Source organism: Lissotriton vulgaris, chromosome 5 (assembly GCF_964263255.1).
Source record: "Lissotriton vulgaris chromosome 5, aLisVul1.2, whole genome shotgun sequence".
In the NCBI taxonomy this organism is placed as follows: Eukaryota; Metazoa; Chordata; class Amphibia; order Caudata; family Salamandridae; genus Lissotriton; species Lissotriton vulgaris.
The window spans coordinates 719946415-719966776 of NC_141693.1; the positions used below are offsets into that span (position 1 = coordinate 719946415).

At 44.5% G+C, this 20362-nt stretch overlaps 1 protein-coding gene across 1 annotated transcript in view; it reads left to right on the forward strand.

Moving 5' to 3' along the window:
- Positions 1–20362, forward strand: part of LOC147711436 (hexokinase-1-like) — a 2269016-nt gene that overhangs the window by 737793 nt on the left and 1510861 nt on the right. The window contains exon 5 of the mRNA XM_086919487.1: positions 3300–3395. Within this exon, the coding sequence (XP_086775613.1) occupies positions 3300–3395 (96 nt within the window). The remainder of the gene's footprint in view (positions 1–3299; positions 3396–20362) is intronic.

The window sequence follows — 20362 nt, forward strand, 5'->3', positions numbered from 1 at the left end:
GTGAGTGCAGCTATATTGAGAATATCACTTAAATATGGGCATGACAATTCTTTGTGAACGATCATGTTTGCGGACGCACTGGGTACTGCCAACAGACTTTTTAGGAACCTATTTTCATTAGTTTGGAGGATTGACGTATTTGCTCTCCCCCATATGGCAGCTCCATAATTAACTGCTGTAACGCGCTTGCTTTTGTACAGACTTAAAATTTCTCATAGGGGTTTGTTCCCAAGTTTAGCTGCGAACCTGAGAATTCCCTCGGTCGTTTTTAAAAACTTCATTTTACATAATTCAATGTGCGAATTCCAGGTACCGTTATTACAAAAGAATAACCCCAAATATGAAAATGTCGGAGCTCTACATATCTGAATCCCACCCACGTGGTGCTGTCTACACTTTTGTCTCTTTCCCCCACATGACATTACGAATGTTTTTTTTAAAATTAAACTGTAGGTCTAAGTTAGACATGTATTGGGAGAAGTGTTCTATTAGGCATTGTAAGCCGTTTGCAGTTCTGGACATTAGGACAGCGTCATCTGCATATAATAGCACGGGGTGGGACGTGTTCCAACTTTTGGGGCATCTGCAACCAATACTTGTAAAAACTGATCCAAATTGTTTGTGTATAAGGAAAATAAAAGGGGGGCCAATACACATCCCTGTCTAATGCCACGCTTTACTGCAAAGTCGGGCGTGCATTCCCCGGATTTTCCATACCGTACCCTTGTAGTTAAATAGGTGTAGATTTGGGATAAGAAAAGGATTATTTCTAGGGGGGCACCAAGCCCCCTTAAAGTTTGCCATAGCTTTTGGTGATTAACTAAATCGAAGGCATTTGTTAAATCTACAAAACATAGATGGAGAGTACCTTCCTTGGCTAAAGTGTACTTTACTATTAACAAATCTAAATTTAAATTTAAACATTGCTCCACCGTCTCAATTCCCCTTCTGAAGCCGTACTGTGCCACTGTTAAGATGTCGTTTTCACTGGCCCAGTCTTCTAGCCTTTCTAACATGATTGGACCCATAATCTTAGAGGAGGAATCGTGGAGGGATATTGGGTGGTAGCAATTTGCCTTTTCCCTGTACCCTTTTTTGAATATGGGTACGATTATGCTTTCAACCCATGTAGTTGGCAAAGCTCCCCCCAGGGCAGCATTAAAAACTATCACTAGTATTGGTGTCCAAAAGTCCAGGTCATGCTTAAAAACGAATCATAATCCACAATGCTTAGAAGGTTTCTTCCCTATAGGAAGGAGCACAGGATGAGAGGTGGATACTGATATAAATCAAGACTCATTTGAGGGGCTAAGAAGTCCAGGCTAAATTCCCTCCTCAAAAAACACATTTTAGTTTTTATGGGGGTCTCTAAATGAAGATACAGGAGAAACATCATCTGCAGGTTTCAGCAATTATATCTTTTCATTAAAAAATGTTGCTCTCTTGGTGTCACTTTTGATGTCACAGACTCCTGGCAGCCTCAGGTTAATGTGGCCGTTTTAGGTTAAGTGGGGTTGCTGGGTCTTTATTTAATCTCACTTGTAAGGAAGGTAAGGCTTATATCTCTCCTTACATTAAAATCTATAATTTACAGTGTGTCCCTACAGCGGCAGGAGTGCGGGAGTTTAATAATACTTCTCCCATTCATGTGGAGGAAAACTGGATATGTAGAACACTCCTAAATCGCCCACCAAATAGCTCCAACTTTATTCTGCATTCAGAGCCTAACCAACATTATGTTTTCGATGTAGTTAAGATGGCACTGCTCCTGTTGTGGAGTAAGGAATGGTCTAACCCGGAACAAAGTTTCAATAGGGCGGCCATTTTGGATTGTCTCAGCCAAGCCAAGGGTTTAGCTATACCTTGGCTGAATATGTTAATAAGGTCACTTTATGTTCGTTTGCAAATGTTACAGACTTTTCTTTCTAAGTTGCCTAAAACATGTCCTGAAACCTCTTGCCTTTCAGAAATGTGCAAGCTCTCTCTTATATTTGCAGCTGCTAGACAGCCCACTCGTATGTCACAGCGTGTGTTGTGTTTTTTAAACTTTCAGTTAGCAGCAGGTAATCGGATTCAATCGAAGGAACGTTCGATTGAATCTGCCGCGGGCCGTGATTATAAGACGAAGCTCAGGAGCACGTGTGGTAGCAGCTTATCAAGGACTGCACATACGTTGCTTCACGTCCATTTTACTTGGAATATCGATATCCAATTTGAAAGAACTTTTTCATGCAACTGGCGTGATCTACCTGATGGCCCGTGACGTTTGTTGACACTTTTTCCTGATATTGGATTCTTTGCACTAGCATTTTCACCATTTTACTGCCCAGCTTCTTTGTCAGCATCATTACGCTACAGCAAGGCTTACCATCTAGTACTTTTGCCCTGACGAAGCTCCCATGGTTGGAGAGCGAAACGCGTTGGCTGTCCTGTGCACTTTGAAAATACCAAAATAAAAAGAAAATATATTTTTTGATACAACTTTGGTCCTGTTGATTTACTTCGCGCCTGGTGCTGCCTCCATTCTTCTTCAAAGATATTGAATCCATGGTTTGATATTTGGGGAGGGGTGTTTTTCTAGTGATTTCTTATTTAAGTTTTATTGTAAGCATTTTATAGAACAGTTTTTTCCTTGGAAGCCAACAGCAGTAATAAGAGTATTCCTAACGTAAACTGTCTTTTTATATAGTTGTATTGATTCCATGGTGCAATGTATTGTATTTAATGTCTTATGCTCTCTTATAATTTTATCTGTACAATCGAATAAAGATATTTTTTAATTGAATTGGCACACAATGTAACGACCTGTTACTGAAATTCGTTTATATTGTAACTCTCTGAATTGGATTGTTTATTTTACCCGTTTCTGCAAAATGCTCTTTTACGTCATTCTACAATTGTCCTACTCATATGTGCTTGCACTTAGCAAAACACTCTTAACCTGTGACATTATATGCCATAAAAGTACAAAAAACTTACATATACCATGTACATACATATGAAGCTCCTCATTTTACTTCATGTAGGCTATTGTTATTTAGCAGTCGAAATGGCTTTTCTGTCACTCCTATGAAATGTTTTAAGTAGTGCTCTTTATCTGACTCACACTTCTTATTTCAAAGTCTTGTTCAGCAGTCTGAAACTTGGACGAGTGAAGTCCATGCGATAGAAAACAATTTATAAGTAAAAATAAAATAAAAATGTATTATATGAATATTTTTACATTGACTTTTGCAACAATAATGGCAAAGCTTAATTTTACTTGAGAACAACACCTTTGTTTTTTGTGTGTTTTACAGGGTATTCTGATCCACTGGACAAAGTGCTTTAAAGCAAGCGGTGTTGAGGGAGCAGATGTAGTAAAACTTCTCAACAAAGCAATTAAGAAACGTGGGGTAAATGCATAAATAATTTGTTTTAATATAATATAAAATAACAAAAATACAGTAGAAAAATTGGTGTTAATGGATTTGTTGTTACGTCAACTCACTACGTATTTGAATCTTGGAAAATACCCTTACTGTATTGCATAATGTACTGAAAATCCTTTCGGGCTGTAAATTTGAGCTATGTCTGCACATGTTTCCAGGACTGACAGAACCCACCTGGCTGCCAGTTGCACCGTGAGTGCATTCGAGAAGTTCTCTGTTATTTACTGAGCAGTCATGTACCACCTAAAATGAAGGTTTGCCGACTGCTGGTCATGAACATCTGTGTTACAGCTGCAGGGTAGTGCTTACATTTCAAAGGTTGTAGATAAAAAATACTGCCCATGTTTGTGCTGGAAATGACCATCATTTTACAAATGGTGCAGGTGACTTGTAGCTTATAACTGTAGCATGCAATGTGAACAGCTTGTTTTCCTTGAAAAATGTTTACTCTTCTTAAGTCCCTGTTACCAATTTCCTCTTTCTTGTTGCTTCATTTACTTTCTTCCTCTTTGAGCAGGATTCATTGCTGTTTCTCACATTATCACTTATTTCTTCTCTCAGTGCTATGCTCTCTTTCGTTGTCACCCTCTTTGCTCTCTGCTTCATGGTCTTTTAGGAGAATGGAAATCGGAGTTGGGTGGCCTAGATTTGTATTTGTGATGTGCCGATCACTACAGATTTCTGCTGAAATTCTTAACTCACTGTGTCATCTTGCCAGCTCTTTGAAGTATGGGCACAAACTGGCCTCTTATACACACTTTAGGGGGGGGGCAGTCTGTACATTAAGCAAAACTATTCCAGAAACTTAACTGAGTCAGCAGTCAGTCTGGACTTTTACGTCAGCAGCATATATGTTCCTATCTGTTTTTTCAAGTTTATTGCATGATTTGAAGCGGCATGCGATTCTGTGAGTGGGTAAGCTCTGGCCCTGACAATAAACAAGAAAATCAAGGTTTAATAAGGTAGCTAACATAGCCTTCTTGCTGCCAATATAAAGGTACCTCCTGCCCCTTTCCCATCCCCAGGACCTACTTAATGGCAGGCCAAAGGCGTGCAAAAGGCAAGCCTGTCTGCACCTGTCCACGTACAGGACTGGACCCAGCACCATGAAATCGGTTCCCCCGCCGTTACCATGCTGCGACCCCCCTCACTGCCAACCCCCTCGACTCCCCCCAGGCTACAGAGTGCTAGACAGAACGTACTTCACACACCTGAAGCCAGTATCGCCATCATCCACAAGAACGCCATCAGCTGCAGTAGCTCCACACATATGTCATTCTCCAATTTCAAATACCTGTCATTAAAGCTCCACATCACAACCAACATCACCCTAATGGGCACCATCTACAGGCACCCTGGACCACGCACAAACTTCACTGACTTCATTACCGACTTTGTCGCACCATTTGTCCTTGGCACTAGTAATTATTGCATACTAACTGGAGACCTGAACTTCCAATTGGAAGACCATGTCAACCCCAAATCAAAAGCAGTCATTGAAGACCTTGGGAGCCTGGGCCTCACTCCATGAATAAAGGGACCGACCCAGATCGCCGGACACCTCCTAGACCCTATTTTCAACACCTACAACAACATCCGAGTCAAATAGCCCACATCAGTCTCCTGGATAGACCACAAAATCATCAAGTTCAGCATCCCTGTCCCTGTCCAATTCACTCGCTGGGCTCGGCTGCGCCGTGTGAAAGGGAGACATCACAAATGCTCCATATATAAACAAAGATATGGTGCATGTCTGCTGCACCGGCACACATTGTGCTGCTTAGCACCAACACAGGTATCCTTACATCATGGTGCAAGGTGCCTGAGTTATGTGCAGGATTGTTTTTGTGCAGGAAGAGACATCTTCCTGCACAAAAACAATTCTTCCTGCACAAAAACAATCCTTGAATGAATTTCCCTTTTCTATGTGTGAATGCAACACACACAGAAAAAGGAAGTAACGACGATAAATATAGATATTTCTTCTCATTCCACCTTGGTCTGGGAGGTGCACCATTTTGAAGCATTCCCAGGTTTAAAACTCTTTGTAAATTTGGGAATGCCACAAAATCCAGGGGTGGAGGCGTGGGAGTCTCAAGGGTCAGAGGTATCATCCAGGGTACTGGGGAGGTCTACCCATAGTAGTGTCTGTCACCTGGGCTTCTTTCAAGGGGGTCTCGATAAAAGACAATTGTCAGGCTGCTACATGAGCTTCACCTCACATGTTCATTGACAACTAACTGGAGGTGTTGGGAGGTTCAGCTGCTGGGTATTTTGCTGCAGCTGTTCTGCAGGCTAGGACTGTCTGTTGATTCATTGTTGCTCACATTTTGTGTGGCTGTTTTTTTCCTCTGTTGACTGTATGAATTAAACTGTATTTGTGCTTCACATTTTCGTTTCTGGTGTGTTTTTTTCTGGTGATCATGATGCCACTTTGGCTTTGGTATAAGCTCACTACATAATTTCTGTGGCGAAGAAGACTTACGAGGAGGTAATGCCCCGGTTACTTACTGGTAATCTTCATTACTCCGTGTGTAGTCTTCCTCTCCACATGGTTTCCCACCCTGTTTTGATATTGGCTTCATGTTTTTGTTACCGAGGCTTGGTAGTGGAACAGGGAAGTGTGATGGGTCTTGCCTCTTCTTATGGTAGGTATGGGGTGAAGGAGGTGGGCCATGTTAGGGAGGGATGTGGGAGAGTAGAGAGCTAATTTGCTTGGAGGGTTCTATGGGGGACCTGAAACTCACCACGTCATTTCTGTGGCAAGGAAGACTACACTGGGAGTGATGAAGATTACCGGTAAGGAACCGGGGCATTCAATCAGTTCCAAGTCTGTTGCCTCAGGGACAAAGTACCCCTCTTTTGTTATGGTGCCGTGGACAAAGTCCTGTTGTCGACGTCACAGGTCTTTCTTGGTCCTTACTTGATGCACTGTCAGATCTGAGATTCTGGTGTCAGGGGTGTTCCTTGCATCCTAGATTTAGGGGAGTTTGGGATGTGGGAGCTAGTAGCCAATGGGGAGCTAGTCAACCCCTGAGTTGACCACATATGAAGGGTGTAGGTCACCTTTTCTACTCAGAGCTCACTTTTTCTGCCCTCCTAAAGATGGCAGAATTCAATTTTAGGTGTACAGATCAGGCAGCTCACCCTAGAGGTATGATAGCCTTCCTGTAGATGTCCACCTCCTGCATATCTAATTTCCTACCTTGCCTAGGTGCTAGCGCACCTGGGGCAGGGGGATGGTAGTGTTCTCCTCAGGGGGTCAGCCTAGTTGCAAATAAGAGGCGGTGCAGCCTTTGAAGCTCACCGCTCTGATATGCCACTAAACTAGCCTGCTGGGGATGAGGGAGCTGTGACCTCCTTCCCGCCCAGTCTTTGTTCCTGACTCCTGGGAGTGATCACACTACCTGTCAGGAGGTCAGCATCCATTATTGGTGGCAGCAGGGCGGGAACGCATGGGCCGGTCAACCAGAGCACAGTGAAGCTGGGGCAACCAGGTGGGCATCCTCAAAGGTGCTACCTGAGTGCATGCCCCGTCTTTTTGGAACTCCTTACCCCTTTCTCTTAGGTTGTCCTCTCCCTACTCCAGATTCAGATCTTCCCTTAAAACGTTCCTCTTTACTGAAGCGTACAATTAGCTGTTATCCTCTGTTACGTAATTTTCTGTCTCTCCTCCCTGCTCCCTCTGTATAGCGCCAAGGAACCTAAAGGTGTTAGTGCGCTCAATAAATTAATTTAACATAACATAACATGCCACATCACCCCGGGCATGAGAATCATGTCAGGGGTGAGAAGGCACATTGTTTGGAAGCAAACATGACAGTTGCTGATTTTGAGAGTGCCAGATTCTCAAAAATGTTCCCTCTAATTGTTTTCCTCTATATGTGGCAATAAAGGTGCACTGTGCACTGCAGCTAAGGTTACGTGCACTGAACATAGCTCAATATGCAAGCATGTGCAATGTGCAAGCTACCAAAATCAGTGGCATAGGAAGGATGCCATGGGCTCTAATGCAACCAGAAAAGAATGCCCCCTCACCTCTTCGATTGGCATTAAAAGACACTCACTTGCAATAACTTGCAGTAAGACCACAAATCGCCCTAATAATATTGACAAGTGCCTGTTTCTGAGATTCTTATCCTGATACACAATCACTTTGCGCTGAGTTTGCATCACAAAAGTGACAGAAACCCAGCACACAGTGTTGTGGTAGGATTTACAGTCTGTTTAATGATTTGTACGGTAAAGTTGCCCTTGCCCTCAGAAATGCAAAGTAGCAGTTTGCCCTACCTTGTGCTACTTTGCATCAAAGGGGCATACCATGGGTGGTACATGGGCAACCATAGGTTTTGAGACAAATCCCTATCTACTAACATTTATAGACCGGGATTTGAGACAAAAAATGACGTCTTCTTGAGGCAGGTGTAACTGTGAAGCAACATTTAAAAGTCTCCATATTTTTCAAACTTTGCATATGGGTTGTAGTGCACAAGACTCATACAGTGGGAAATGTCTTAAAGGATATTTTTTGTACTTGAAAACTTCCCTTCCAGTACCACGCCTATGCTGGACAGAATGCTCACCCCCCTGAACTGAAGTCAGAACCACTGGAATTATGCAATTCTGAAGCCGTGGCATTTTCCTCATAACTATGGATTAGCCAAGTGTCAAACAACCCATCATCTGCTGTATAATCTGCAGATTTTAACCCCCAAAAATAGTTTCTAGTGCAAATGCACCAAAAGTAACCAAATCCTTGGATACTCGTATTGCTGCAATTTGGAAGACCCTTCGCAAAGGCGGACTGGTAATCTTTCTATTGCTAATTGTTGTATTTCGGTGTTAAATTGGTACTAATGAGTTAGACATTTGCCCAGACTGTTAGCATGTGTGGAAATTACAAAAATAATAAAGTAATTCTATTACAAAAGGACACCTTTTCTTGCTGGGTTATGGGTGAAAGTCTAGGTAATTGAGGATCCACCAGTGAGGTCCCCTCCGAAGAGATCTCTAGTGGAGTTTCCCTTTCTTTTGGATCTTTTGTGGGTTCGAGTAAGATGTTCTGTTCCCGCAATTGAAGGGGGATACTAATATCACCTTCATTATCTCGACCATCAACTTGTTCTAAGGGAGACCTATTCTCGCTGACTATTCTTGCTGCATAATTTGACACAGACACATAATGTGATTCTCTCCAGCCTCACAATTCCAGTGTGCCTGACTATGGTGCAAGGTAGTGGTGGGTGAGCCAACAAATTAACAGGGACAGCAGAGGTTGGCTCTGGCTCCTAAGACCATGCAAAAGATGAGCCTTGAAAATATATGGCATGTCAATCATGCAGCACTGATAATGCTAGAATATGGTATGGTGGCTTCAGAATTTAAAAATATGTAAAGGTGGAAGCATTTTACCTTAGTCTGGGCCACTGGAATTATGTGATTCTGCGGCTGCAGCTTTTTTCCACATAATTAAGAATTTGCTGCATTTTCCACATAATTCATCATCTGCTGGATAATCTGTAGATTTAACAAGAAAATAGTTCCTAGCTCAAACGATACAAAAAATGTGGCAACACTCAATGGAAGGCCTTTTACAAAGGTTATCTGGACATCTTTGGTTCCTTATTTATAAATTTGGTTGTTACATTGGTAGTCATGAGTTTCTATCTTTGAACAGACAGTATTACTGTTAGATCTGGGGGTCTTTAGTTGGCAATGGTATTCACCTTTGTCCAAATAGGGACCCTTACTTCTAAGTCAGGATAAGGGGATTACACTCCTAGATAACCCCTGCTCGCCTCCTTGGTAGCTTGGCACGAGCAGACAGGCTTATCTCAGAGGCAGTGTGTTAAGCATTTGTGAATATACACAGTAATACATTAAAAACTCTACAGATGAACACAACACAGGTTTTATAAAAATAAGTATTCTTTATATAGACTTAACACAAGACCACAAACGACAAAAATCTACAATACTGTATTTAAGATTGACTTAAAGATGGTAAAAGTTACTTAGTTTAAGTTGGTCATAAATACGACACAGTTCCCAACAAAGTACCTGGATGCGTAACGTAAAATGAACAAAAGGCTTGCAAAAGGGGAGATGCGTCGGTTCTGTGATCCGGGGTAGATGATGATGCGTCGCGCCTCAATGCTTGCGCAGAGTAGGGAATGCGTTGTGATCCGTACTGGTGCGGGGATGATGCGGTTCTCGGCTTGCGGTCCGGTTGCGATGCGCAAGATGGCGCCTTGATGCGATGCAACAATCCTGGTGCGATGCCAGAAGATGGCGCCCTTGAGGCGATGATGCGACGATGATGCGTGGACGCCCTGGCAGCCTTGCGACGACTCTGTACTTTGGGGCCGCAACAGGCCCTGCGACACGCTTCTCCGGTGATGCAACAGCGACCCTCTCGATGGCGTCAAGCTTCTCCGGTGATGCAACAGCAAGCAGCTTTGATGAAGACACGCTTTCTGGGAGATGCGGCGGCAGCACGCTTCTCTGGCGGTGCGACTATTTCAGCTCCGGCGGTGTCACGCTCCTTCTCGTTGCATCGAGCTTCCAGCTCCCAGCGACACGCAGGCTTCTGCAGTTAGAATTCCCACCAAGGAAATTCAGGGGGGGGCTGGAGATGAAGTGGTTTGTCCCTGAGACTTCAGCAGGAGGCAAGCACACATTCAAGCCCGTGGAGAATATTCTGTACGAAGACGAAAATCCTTAAAAAGTTCCTTCTCCTTTTCCTTGGCAATAAAGAAACCACTGCAGGCCAACCCAGCAAACAGCACACTAGCAGAGGGGCAATCCAAAACTCCTGCGGCTTCCTTGGTTCTCTTCCTTGGCAAAAGGTTAGTCTTGTTCCCAGAAGTGATCTAAAGTTCTTGGGTCTGAGTCCCAATATTTATACTACTTTTCGCTTTGTTCTCTGAAGGCAGAGAGGCCTCTGCCTAGTCCAAACCAGTACTTGAGCACTTTGTTTACAGGACTCCTTCTTTCCTTTCACAGTGCAGGTCAGAAACATCAGACGCCCCACAGGAGGTGGGCCAGCATTGTGGAGGGAAAGCACAGCCCTGGAGCACTTTGTTGACATGATTCCTTCTCTTCTTTCACGGTGTAGGGCAGAGACATAAGCCGCACCCCAGGAGGTGGAGCTAGCATTGTGGAGGGAAGGCCCATCCCTATTCAGGTCCCAGGTGCAACTTCTCCCTCCCATCTAGATGCAGATCTCCCTATTCACCACTGAGCTGACTCATTCTGTCTCCTGCAATCCCCCAGCCCTGTCACTCAAACTCTAGACAAGGAATACACAACCTAGCAGAGGCAGGCTTTGTGTAGTTAGACAAGAAAATACCTACTTTCTAAAAGTGGTATTTTCAAACACAGAATGTTAAAACCATTTTTACTAAAAGATGTATTTTATCATTCTGAGTTCGGGCATACTAAATTCGAATTTCTACCAGGTTCCCTGAGTCAGTTAGGATTATAAGATGTAATAATCTAACTACCCATTCTGGCCTATGAAGAACAGGTAGCCTTGCAATAGTGAAACAGGAAAATGGCTGTAGTTCACTCTTAGGACATGCTACACACACCAGGGAATGTCCTACCTTATTGTTACAATGCACCCTGCCCTTGGGCCTACCATAGGGGTGTCTGATACGAAGCAAAGGGAAGGTTTAGGGACTGGCAAGTGGGCCCACTGGCCAAGTCGACATGGCAGGCACAGACTGCACACAGGCCTTGCAATGGCAGGCCTGAGATACACTTTACAAGCTGCTTCTGTGGGTGGCACAACCAGTGCTGCAAGCCCACAATTTGATTTACAAGCTGTGGGCACACATGGTGCACTTTACTAGGGTCTGACAAGTAAATCAAATAACCCAATCATGGAATCACTAATTAGTACATCAATTTAACATAGGGAGCACTTGCACTGTGGCACTGAATAGCAGTGGCACAGTGCCCAAAGCATATATTCAGCAAAAACATATCAAAAAAGGAGGAGTCAGTAAAAATGGAAGGGAGACTCACGCCAATTATGCCAGGTCTAACAATCACCATGTGTAAAAATGACAAAACTATGAAGTAATACTGTCAAAAACCTTCTTCCACATGAATGGAGCGGTCAAGGTTTGCCACTAGTTCCAAGGTTCATTTTGGAGTTTGGGGTTCTCGGAGGTATGTAGCTGGTCCATCTGTTGGCAAGTTTGGTCCTTGTAGAGGTCTTTATAAAAATATTAAGCAATTTGTGCGTCATCTTTCTATTCCTGACCACCAGAGTCCAACACCGTCTGAACTCTCATCGCCTAGTGTTACACCCTTAGCCTGTTAGCTAGAAGGCGTCTACATCTTGCTCCGCCAACATAGTACATGTAGAAAGCTACAGTGGTTCTGTCGGGGGGAATAATCACTTTACATAAAAGGAGTGAATCAAAAATGTGAACAAATTAAACATTGTACAGAATCACAAAAAGATGTCAAATTGTTTTTAGAAAATTACATGTATGCTACATGTAGTTGGAACACAAAAACAACGGCTAGTGGATGTTTGCAAAATTCTTATCTTATTTGATTTGAGGCTTTCCAAGGTATATACAAAAATTGAAAAATGCTGTCAAGTGAATACATTTACAGGTGACATGTTATAAAGTGTCTTAAGGTGCTCAGTGATGGTGGTGCAGTGCATATCATATGTACATCGTGAGAAAATGTACAGTTTAACAAGAAAAATTACTACAAGGTGGTCAGGATGATGGAGTACAATGTCTTTGCTGGGCAGCACTTTCGCTTATTAATTTGAGCCAAGAGACTTGTAAATAGCTGAACCATGTGTATTTGTCGACGTTTCGACCCAGACAATGCACTATTTAAATGTCATAGTGGGTCTTCTTCCGGACAAGGGAGGTGGGGGATGACAGCCTGAAAGTATTAAAAGGGAGTATTCAACATTGTGTAAGAAACTGATCTGAACGAGCGCTAATTATAAAGAATGGTTCCAAGTGATATGCTCTGGCGCCGTTAATGGTGTTCAGTTTTAATTACCCAAGAGGTGGTCAAAATGAGCAGTTTATGGTGTTCAGTTTTAATTACCCAAACGGTGGAGAAAATGGGCCCCAGGGGCTCCTTTGCAAATGCGATTTACAATGATCTAATCTTGTCAGCAAAATTACTAAAAGGTAGAGTCTATTATGTGCTCAATTTAAATACCTAAGTGGGTGTCGCTGGTTGGGTTGGAGAAGTCAGGGAAAGCAAAAGACTCACCAGCAAGCGTCAGCAAAGTTACTCAAGAGCAGAGTCTTTGAGTTGAAGTAGTCTGGAAAGATCTACAGGTAAAGGTAAAACAAAGAATATGGCCAGACCTTAGTGAACAATGTCGGCCAAATGTAAACCCAGTGAAGGCATGGCACGAGTGACTGACTAAGCCTTACCTAGCAATTGGGTGTGGATTGGCCGTTGAGGAAACAATCGGCCACCGTGGGGGAGGTTAAGCATCCGATTCCCACTGCTAACCAGTTCACAATCCTGAAAAAATGTAAGGAGATTTGGTGCTGAAACTCTGTCTGGATCAAAAGGCGTTCAAAAAAGGTACTCGTCTCGCATCAGTCTGGTGGTCGACTGTCCAAGGAGCGAATAAGTACTAGACCTGGCTGCGCATACAGGGTAAAGTGCACGTTGGTGTGTGTTGCCCTGGCAGCAGCTGAATGCTGTGTGAAAATTCACAACAGATGGACCAATGGGAGGCAGGGGGTGCACGCCGCGAGCACGCAATGCCGGTAACAGCAGTAAGATGATGTCTATGACGTATTTAGAGAATTGACTGGGGGTGGGTAAATTATGAGCGGTGGTGCTGGGAAGCACGCATTACCGTGTTTAGACCGCAAATATAAATGCGGGATAATCACACCCAAGAAAGTTTGAAATAGATAAAGCAGATCAAAAACATAGTTTTATATATTATATCAGCCTGGCAAAGAATGAATTATTTTACAGATAGTTCATGCGTGATTATGCATTTCAATATACAAGGTATTCATGCATAAAATCGGGGTATAGAGAATACTTATGCAGATAGCCAGTATAGTCAGCACGCCATTATAAACTGGTAAACAAGAGATATTATTAGAACCACCCGAAAAAGGAAAATCCTTAGGTTTGCATTTCACCAGTGTGGCGACCATATAACAATCTGGTAACTTCAATGTTATATATGTAGTGAACACATCCGTATAGTTGCTTATAACACAAATTGGAAAATAATCAACAGGAGTATAGGGAAGCTAGCAGGTTAAGTAGGACACGTGTTAACAAAGGGTACAGTGGGTTGCCAGTCCTACTTCAGTGTGTTATAGCGTGACAATATTGTTCTGTCACAGTTGGCCCATTTGTTTCAATCTCTCCTCCTGTTCATTTAGCCCTTCGTCCACAGAGAGTGAATCAACTTACACTCCTTGAAGTTCAATGATGCGGTGATTGCGCCACCCAAAGGGTGTGAACATATCTTTTCCACCACCCACCATCTTAGGCTTTCTGGTGTGTGATTTGAGTGATTGCAATGTTCAACTAGGGGCGCCTCTTGTACCCTGCATCTAAACTTGCTAATATGCTGTAAAACTCTGGCTTTAACCTTTTGTGTGGTTTGTCCTATGTACAACATGTCGCAGGGGCACCTGATTGCATATATAACATTGCTGCTATTACGATTTGTATGCAAGGGAAGATTACAGGTTCAGCTTTGGTGTGTGAATGATGTGTTTTCCACAGTCTGTGAGTAGGCCTTGCAATGGCCACACTTATGGTGTCCGGTCATCGGAGGCAGTCCCAGCATGTTCCTTATATCTGGGGGTGTAGGTGGTGCCAGGTAGGCTTTTACCACAGTGTCCTTTATATTCCTTCCATGCTTGAAGGCAAAGATTGGATCCTCAGTTGTGCCAAGTTCACTTGAGACTAGACTCTAATATTTCTTCACAATCTTTTTGATCTCATTACTTCTTAAGTTGAACGTGGTGACACATACAATGCTCTCCTGCCCTGCTGTTTGTGGTTGGACTTCAATGTGGTCTATGAAGGAATTGGAGGGGTTGTAGAGATGTTCATCCTCATACGAGTTCATGAAAAGGTTTGCTAGGCTGGGAGCGAACCCAGCCCCCATTGCGACGCCTTTGCATCGGTAGTAATCTTGGTTCCGGAACATGAAATAATTCTTTGTCATCGCTATATCCAGTAATGATAGCAAGAATCCAGTCGGGATTCAACACGGTCTGGGGTTTCTTTGGTCACTTCAAGTGCCTTCATCAGTGGTATGCTAGTGTAAAGTGAAGACACATCAAGGGTCACCAACAATTGGGTGTCAGTGTCAAAGGGTTGACCTTCCAATAACTGAATGACGTGCATCTTGTCCCTTACAAACGATTTGGTGTTCATAACCCAAGGTTGAAGGAAGTTGTCGATATACTGGTTGTGTTGAAAAAGGTACAGGCAGAAGACCTTTTTCGAAGTTGCCCGGCGTTAGCCGCCTCTATACCCACTCAAGTTTACCAAACAAAGAGGCAGGCGCTGGAGACTGGAAGGCAGGAAACAGAAGTTTTATTCTCTCCGGAGGAGAAACACATCAGTTCGGACAGCAAGTATCGTCACGAGGTGCTCTAACCGCATCTCTGAGGCCTGGCCTCTTATACACAAGTTTATGATCTTTATTGCATGTAACACATTCTTGCAATGCTTTGAAGTATGAAAGGACATCCTCGGAATCTCCCCCTCAGGCCCGTTCCCACACACATTTACAGTTGAAGTCCCCACCCCAGTCACAACAGGTGATGATTATCGCGCAGCTGGACATTCCGCCGATTCACGGAATGTGTGGGGTTGATCGGATCTCATAGGGTGGGGGCTTTGATCAATTCGGGGGTCCTTTAATGGGGGAAGCTACCTACTGTACGGGGGGGGGCAATAAACAGTATCCGCAGGGCCAGGTGGCGGCCTGGGAACGAGGAAGACAAACGGGCACACAGGAAAAGGGGGTTTGTATCAAAGGACCTGGGACCATGAAAGGGATGAAGGGAGGTGTCGCGCTGGGAACAGGATAGGATTCCGAGGCAGAGGCAGATGGGGAGGGTTTATGGCCCATGCATGAGAGAGCGGGGGTGACCAGTGCGTGGGGGGTGCTTGTGAGAGCGAAGAGCCGTGCTGGGGGTCAGTGGCGTGCAGAGGGTGGTTCTGCCCAAGGTACCTAAAATGGCGGGTGTGCACAACAAAAAGTGTGGCATCGGGAGAGAAGGCAAGATGGCGCAGATAATGTTTACCAAACCGTATTAATTTTCCACAGTCCTCCCTTTAACATTCCTAAGACATCTTGCTGGCCTATTTCCTATCCATGTCTACTGTGGCAGTCATAAGTAAAGAAGTAGGAACCCAGGTGAAGGAGCTGTGCATAAACATTACATTCAGAATCTTTCATCTTAGGAGGCGGGCCCATCGTTGAGCTCGTTGCAGGAAAGTCATAGTAATGCAACATCGGACAAAAAGGATTCTGTAGTGAGAGCGTTGGGTACATTTCATAGATGCTTATAGTCATTCGGAATATGGACTGATAGGTTATTACATATGCAAGTTCATTTGGTACTCGGTTGGAGCATAATCAATACAATGGTAGCTGGGAGAGAAATGAGACGTAGTAAAAACGATAATCAGGGGTGTCTTCGTTCGAAGAGGAGGGGTGTTGCTTTTTCCAGTGTCTTATTGTCGTGGACCATTATTAGTGAGTTCTCAGCATTCTTTGTCGCCTTCCGTTGGCACTGTTGAGCACCGGCGGTGGAGCTATGCGTCCAGCTCTATTCCAGGTCCTGCGTTGCAGGGCATGACCTTTTCTTCGTTTTCCGGTCAAAAAAGGTCCTTTTTCGCCCTGTGTCCTAACTATTCTTTCACGGGTACCTTAGACAGGGCACCCGAGTTTCATTTTAGTTCGCAACAAAACCCTATTCTATCTGATTGCAGTTTTTCTTTTTCGAGTCGATTGTCAAAGAGTTCAGGTGGAGGAAGGGGGTGTGTGAGCGGTCCTTATGGTAGGTCGGAGGAAGAGGGGATGGAGCAGGGCCAGATCGGGGACAGACCAGGGGGACGGAAAATTTCAGGTAGGCGGGCCCATGACCGGGCTCAGAGGGTGGGGACTTTCCGGCACATGTTGATCATCGAGTAGGGGCATCAGGTCAGCCCTTTCCTTTCATTTTGTCGGAAACAGTGCCTCGTCCCGCGACTCCTTACTGTTGCGGTCCCGCCTTGGCCAATGTCGCAGGTGATCCACGATCTGCAGTCAGGCCGCGTGCTCCCACATCCGGTCTCTCTCTCCTCCGACAGTGGTACCCTTGAATGAGTTTGGAAAGACAGTCTTTAGAGAATGGGCATAGGAAGGTAATCACATAAGTCTATTTCTCTCCCAACTCCAAGCAACTGGGGAAACATTCGTTACATTGGGGATTACAACCAACGCATAGATAATTGATGATAGGTTTGCTGGATTCCCTACAACTTTCCTTTGTACCTATTTCTTTGGCGTTTGTTGGTTTTACATTCATTGTTGTGGTACGAGATCTGATACCTATTCATTGCATTTGTTTATTACAGTCACGTCAGTTCTTCTGGCAGAGACCCATTTTTCTAGTACGAGTCTTACAAAGCTATAACGTCCTTCAGGGCTATGTATTTTACAAAAAAGTGCAACTTGCTATCACCATGGTTTGATAGGTATCTTTCTGAGGAATGAACATAGGCTAAACAATTTTCCATTATATCAATGCATCCTATCTTTCAGCTAAACATTTTACTCTCAACAGTGTTTACTGCAACAATTTCTTCATTTCAATCTAATCTTAACATCGCAAACATCATTCTAATTTCTACATAGTCTCTTACAACCTGGTTACTTCATAAAAACGGGGGGGGGGGCTTGCGATAAATATTCGACTCATCCTTGGGGTGACTGGGGTCTTTATGAAAAACAGCTAGGAACATAGCAAACTGGGGTGAGGGACTATCGTCTTGCTTTGGGTCGCAAGGGCGTTATCTAGCAGAAGGCTACAGTTCAGTTGGTAAGCGTTCAGGGACATTTCTCAAATTCTAAATTTTGTAGCTTGTTCATCAACAAATCATTTCTAGGAACAACGGCTGGCCTGGGTCAGCCGTAAGTCGACCCATCTCTTACAACCAGGGGTGAGCCACGTTTGTTTTTCAAACTCTCGTCCCGGGCAGCTGATACAAAACTGGGGGCGTTCTGGGAAGACGGGGATGCTTCGATCATTTTTACTGTTTGGACATTGAGACAATTCGGGACGGGGAAGGTCGCGTTACCCGAGGCATTTTATCATAGAAGCCACTGACATGTAGTTCCCTGATTACGGGTCAGATTAGCGAACCTCAGTCGTCTTACCTGTCCTTTCCTTTTTGGCCAATTTAGGTTACATCAATATTTAGCAGAAAGGAGAGGTAGTAACATGGTATCAATGTGATTTTATTCAGGACAAATTTGTTCAAATACCTGCGGTATTTGGAGCCAATTGGGTGGTGCACCAGGGATGGGGGTTCGCCAATTAGGTGCCAGTCGTTAGGAAGAGTGGGAGTGTGGAAGAGAGAGAGAGAGAGAGGGAGCGCGAGAGAGAGAGAGAGAGAGAGAGAGAGAGAGAGCGAGCGAGCGAGCGAGAGAGAGAGAGAGATGTGCAACAATAGGCTAAACAGTACACGTGCAACATGGCGAGTGGCCGAGTACTAAGATAGGCCATTCAGCGTATTACACAACATGAGACATTACAGATCTGTGTTAGAATTTAGGAAGCATACAGCTTGGGACGGACGAGCATTAGGCCTGGTACAGAGGGACATGCATTGAGTAAAAAGCACCATTGTGTTGCACTTCTCGCACTCTCGGTCCTTTGCCTAGTTAAGTCAATGTTTCAGTCGCACAGAAAACTTTTTCTCATAGTTTCAGGCATACGTGACATGTGCTCATTCACGCAACACAGGTTAGGGGTGATCGCGTCTCATCATATCATACAACTATTGGCTCTTTTCGTTACAAGAGTAGTTTGTGGGTGTCTTTAGGTGCCACCTTGCAGCGTTAGTCCGCTTCATGTATCAGACATGGCGTGGCTTCAGATCTTCACTATACTCCAGTCGTGATTCCAATGTAACCTGTAGAGGGAGGAAAAGAGGGGAAGGGAGGGGGACAACATTCGAGCATATCAAATGTACGGGCACAAAAGTCCTTTACTTACCACATACTCGTCTTATCTCCTCGGGATATAATCCCTGGGGTCTTGGTTTCTGAAGCCAGGGGGGGCGGGCAGTGTGGCAAGGATGGCAAGCGATAGGTTGTTAGTGAGGGGGACGGTCTGAGTGTGGCATTATAGGTCGTGTGTAGGGAAACGTTAAAAATCAGAGGCGCTTAGTGCGAGGTATCTAGTTTGTAGATGTATCTAGCTATCGGGATCCTTAAATCATTCCCAATGCTGTGATGTCCTAAGGCCTATCGGCTTTTCGGCCAACCCTGTTCCCTAGTACCTTTGAGTACCATATCTTCATAACGTTTTATCATTTACACCGCTTCACTTTACCCGTTCTCAGAAGTCGAGGTCCTTCTCCATGCGTTTGTTCCTGAGCCAGTCGCACATTGGGAGGCAGCGTATCGTGCCTTAGATTCGATCATCAATCCGGGGCTGAGCAACCATTTTCTAATAACCTTAAAAAGAGAACAAAACAGATCGCACAGAATAACCCTCCCGCTGATCCCACATTTACAGAAGTATGCGATACCTGTTCATAGTTTGAAAAACCTTTATTTGCACAATTTGATCAGCATGTAAATATGAGAATGCAATCGTATTTGGCCAGACACAGCGTTGGTTGAAGCACGTACAGTAGTGGGGCTATTTTGCAGCATTAAAAAAACATTTAAAAAGGGTTTGTTTTGTTATTTGCAGGATACTAAAAACGTCTATTCATAGTTGAGGGATCAGGGGGCATTTGTTTCATAATTGGAAGCATAGTTAGACTAGTTGCAATCAAATTTCCTAGATGCATACCGTGGGCGTGTGTCATAAGCGACGTTATGTATCAGTTATAATAATATCATAATAAATCGTACATTGAAACCAACATTTTAACGGGATCCTTTTACATGTTCGCCAAGTGAACCCTCCCCCTTTTTCGTCAAGTGTACAAAGGATCATATACAATTCTCAGAACATCAAGTCTTATTAGCAAAAGAGAACACCACGAGGTGTTCGTTAGTTCCTATTTGCCACCTGCGCCATTTTTGGGCGAGGCCGGGTTAGTCCGGAAGTAGCATCAGGGGCAAAATGTTTCCAACAACCGGCGGTTGGACCAGAGTCCTTTTCGGCAGTTCAAAACTTGTGCTAACAGAAGGGGCAGGCAATGTGGGCCGTCAATCAAAAAAGGGGAGGGAGGTAAAATCTCCCCTACCGGGTCAAGTTGAGGTTCAGCCAGAACTTGTTCGAGTGATCAAGGCAGTTGTTCCCCACCGGAAGCCTGTAGGGGTCGAGGGCTCCTGGGACTCTTGTAGAATCTTCAAAGCTGTGGGGATGTTGTCGGAGGCGGGGGCTCGTGCCCAGGTGGGCAAGCATCCAATTTACGTTACTGGTCAAAGTTATTCTAGCGGCCTAGACTCTGCTTCCAGGGGGCCCAGACGCCATTTTGAGACTCCGCAGCAGTCGCCCTTCGTCGTGTCTGCAAGAGTGGATGAGACTTCTTGGGGCGAAAAATGGAACACCGTGCCGTAGGAGCAGGACATTCGGCTCGGGGCGCTAGGGTGTAGCTGTGGCGCCTCCACCTGGGGAGGCGAGGGAGGCTCGTTCGCGCCGCCTCCCTCTCCCAGTGCACCCCACGCCGTCCCTTTGCGCGGGTATACATGATGGCCATCATATGTC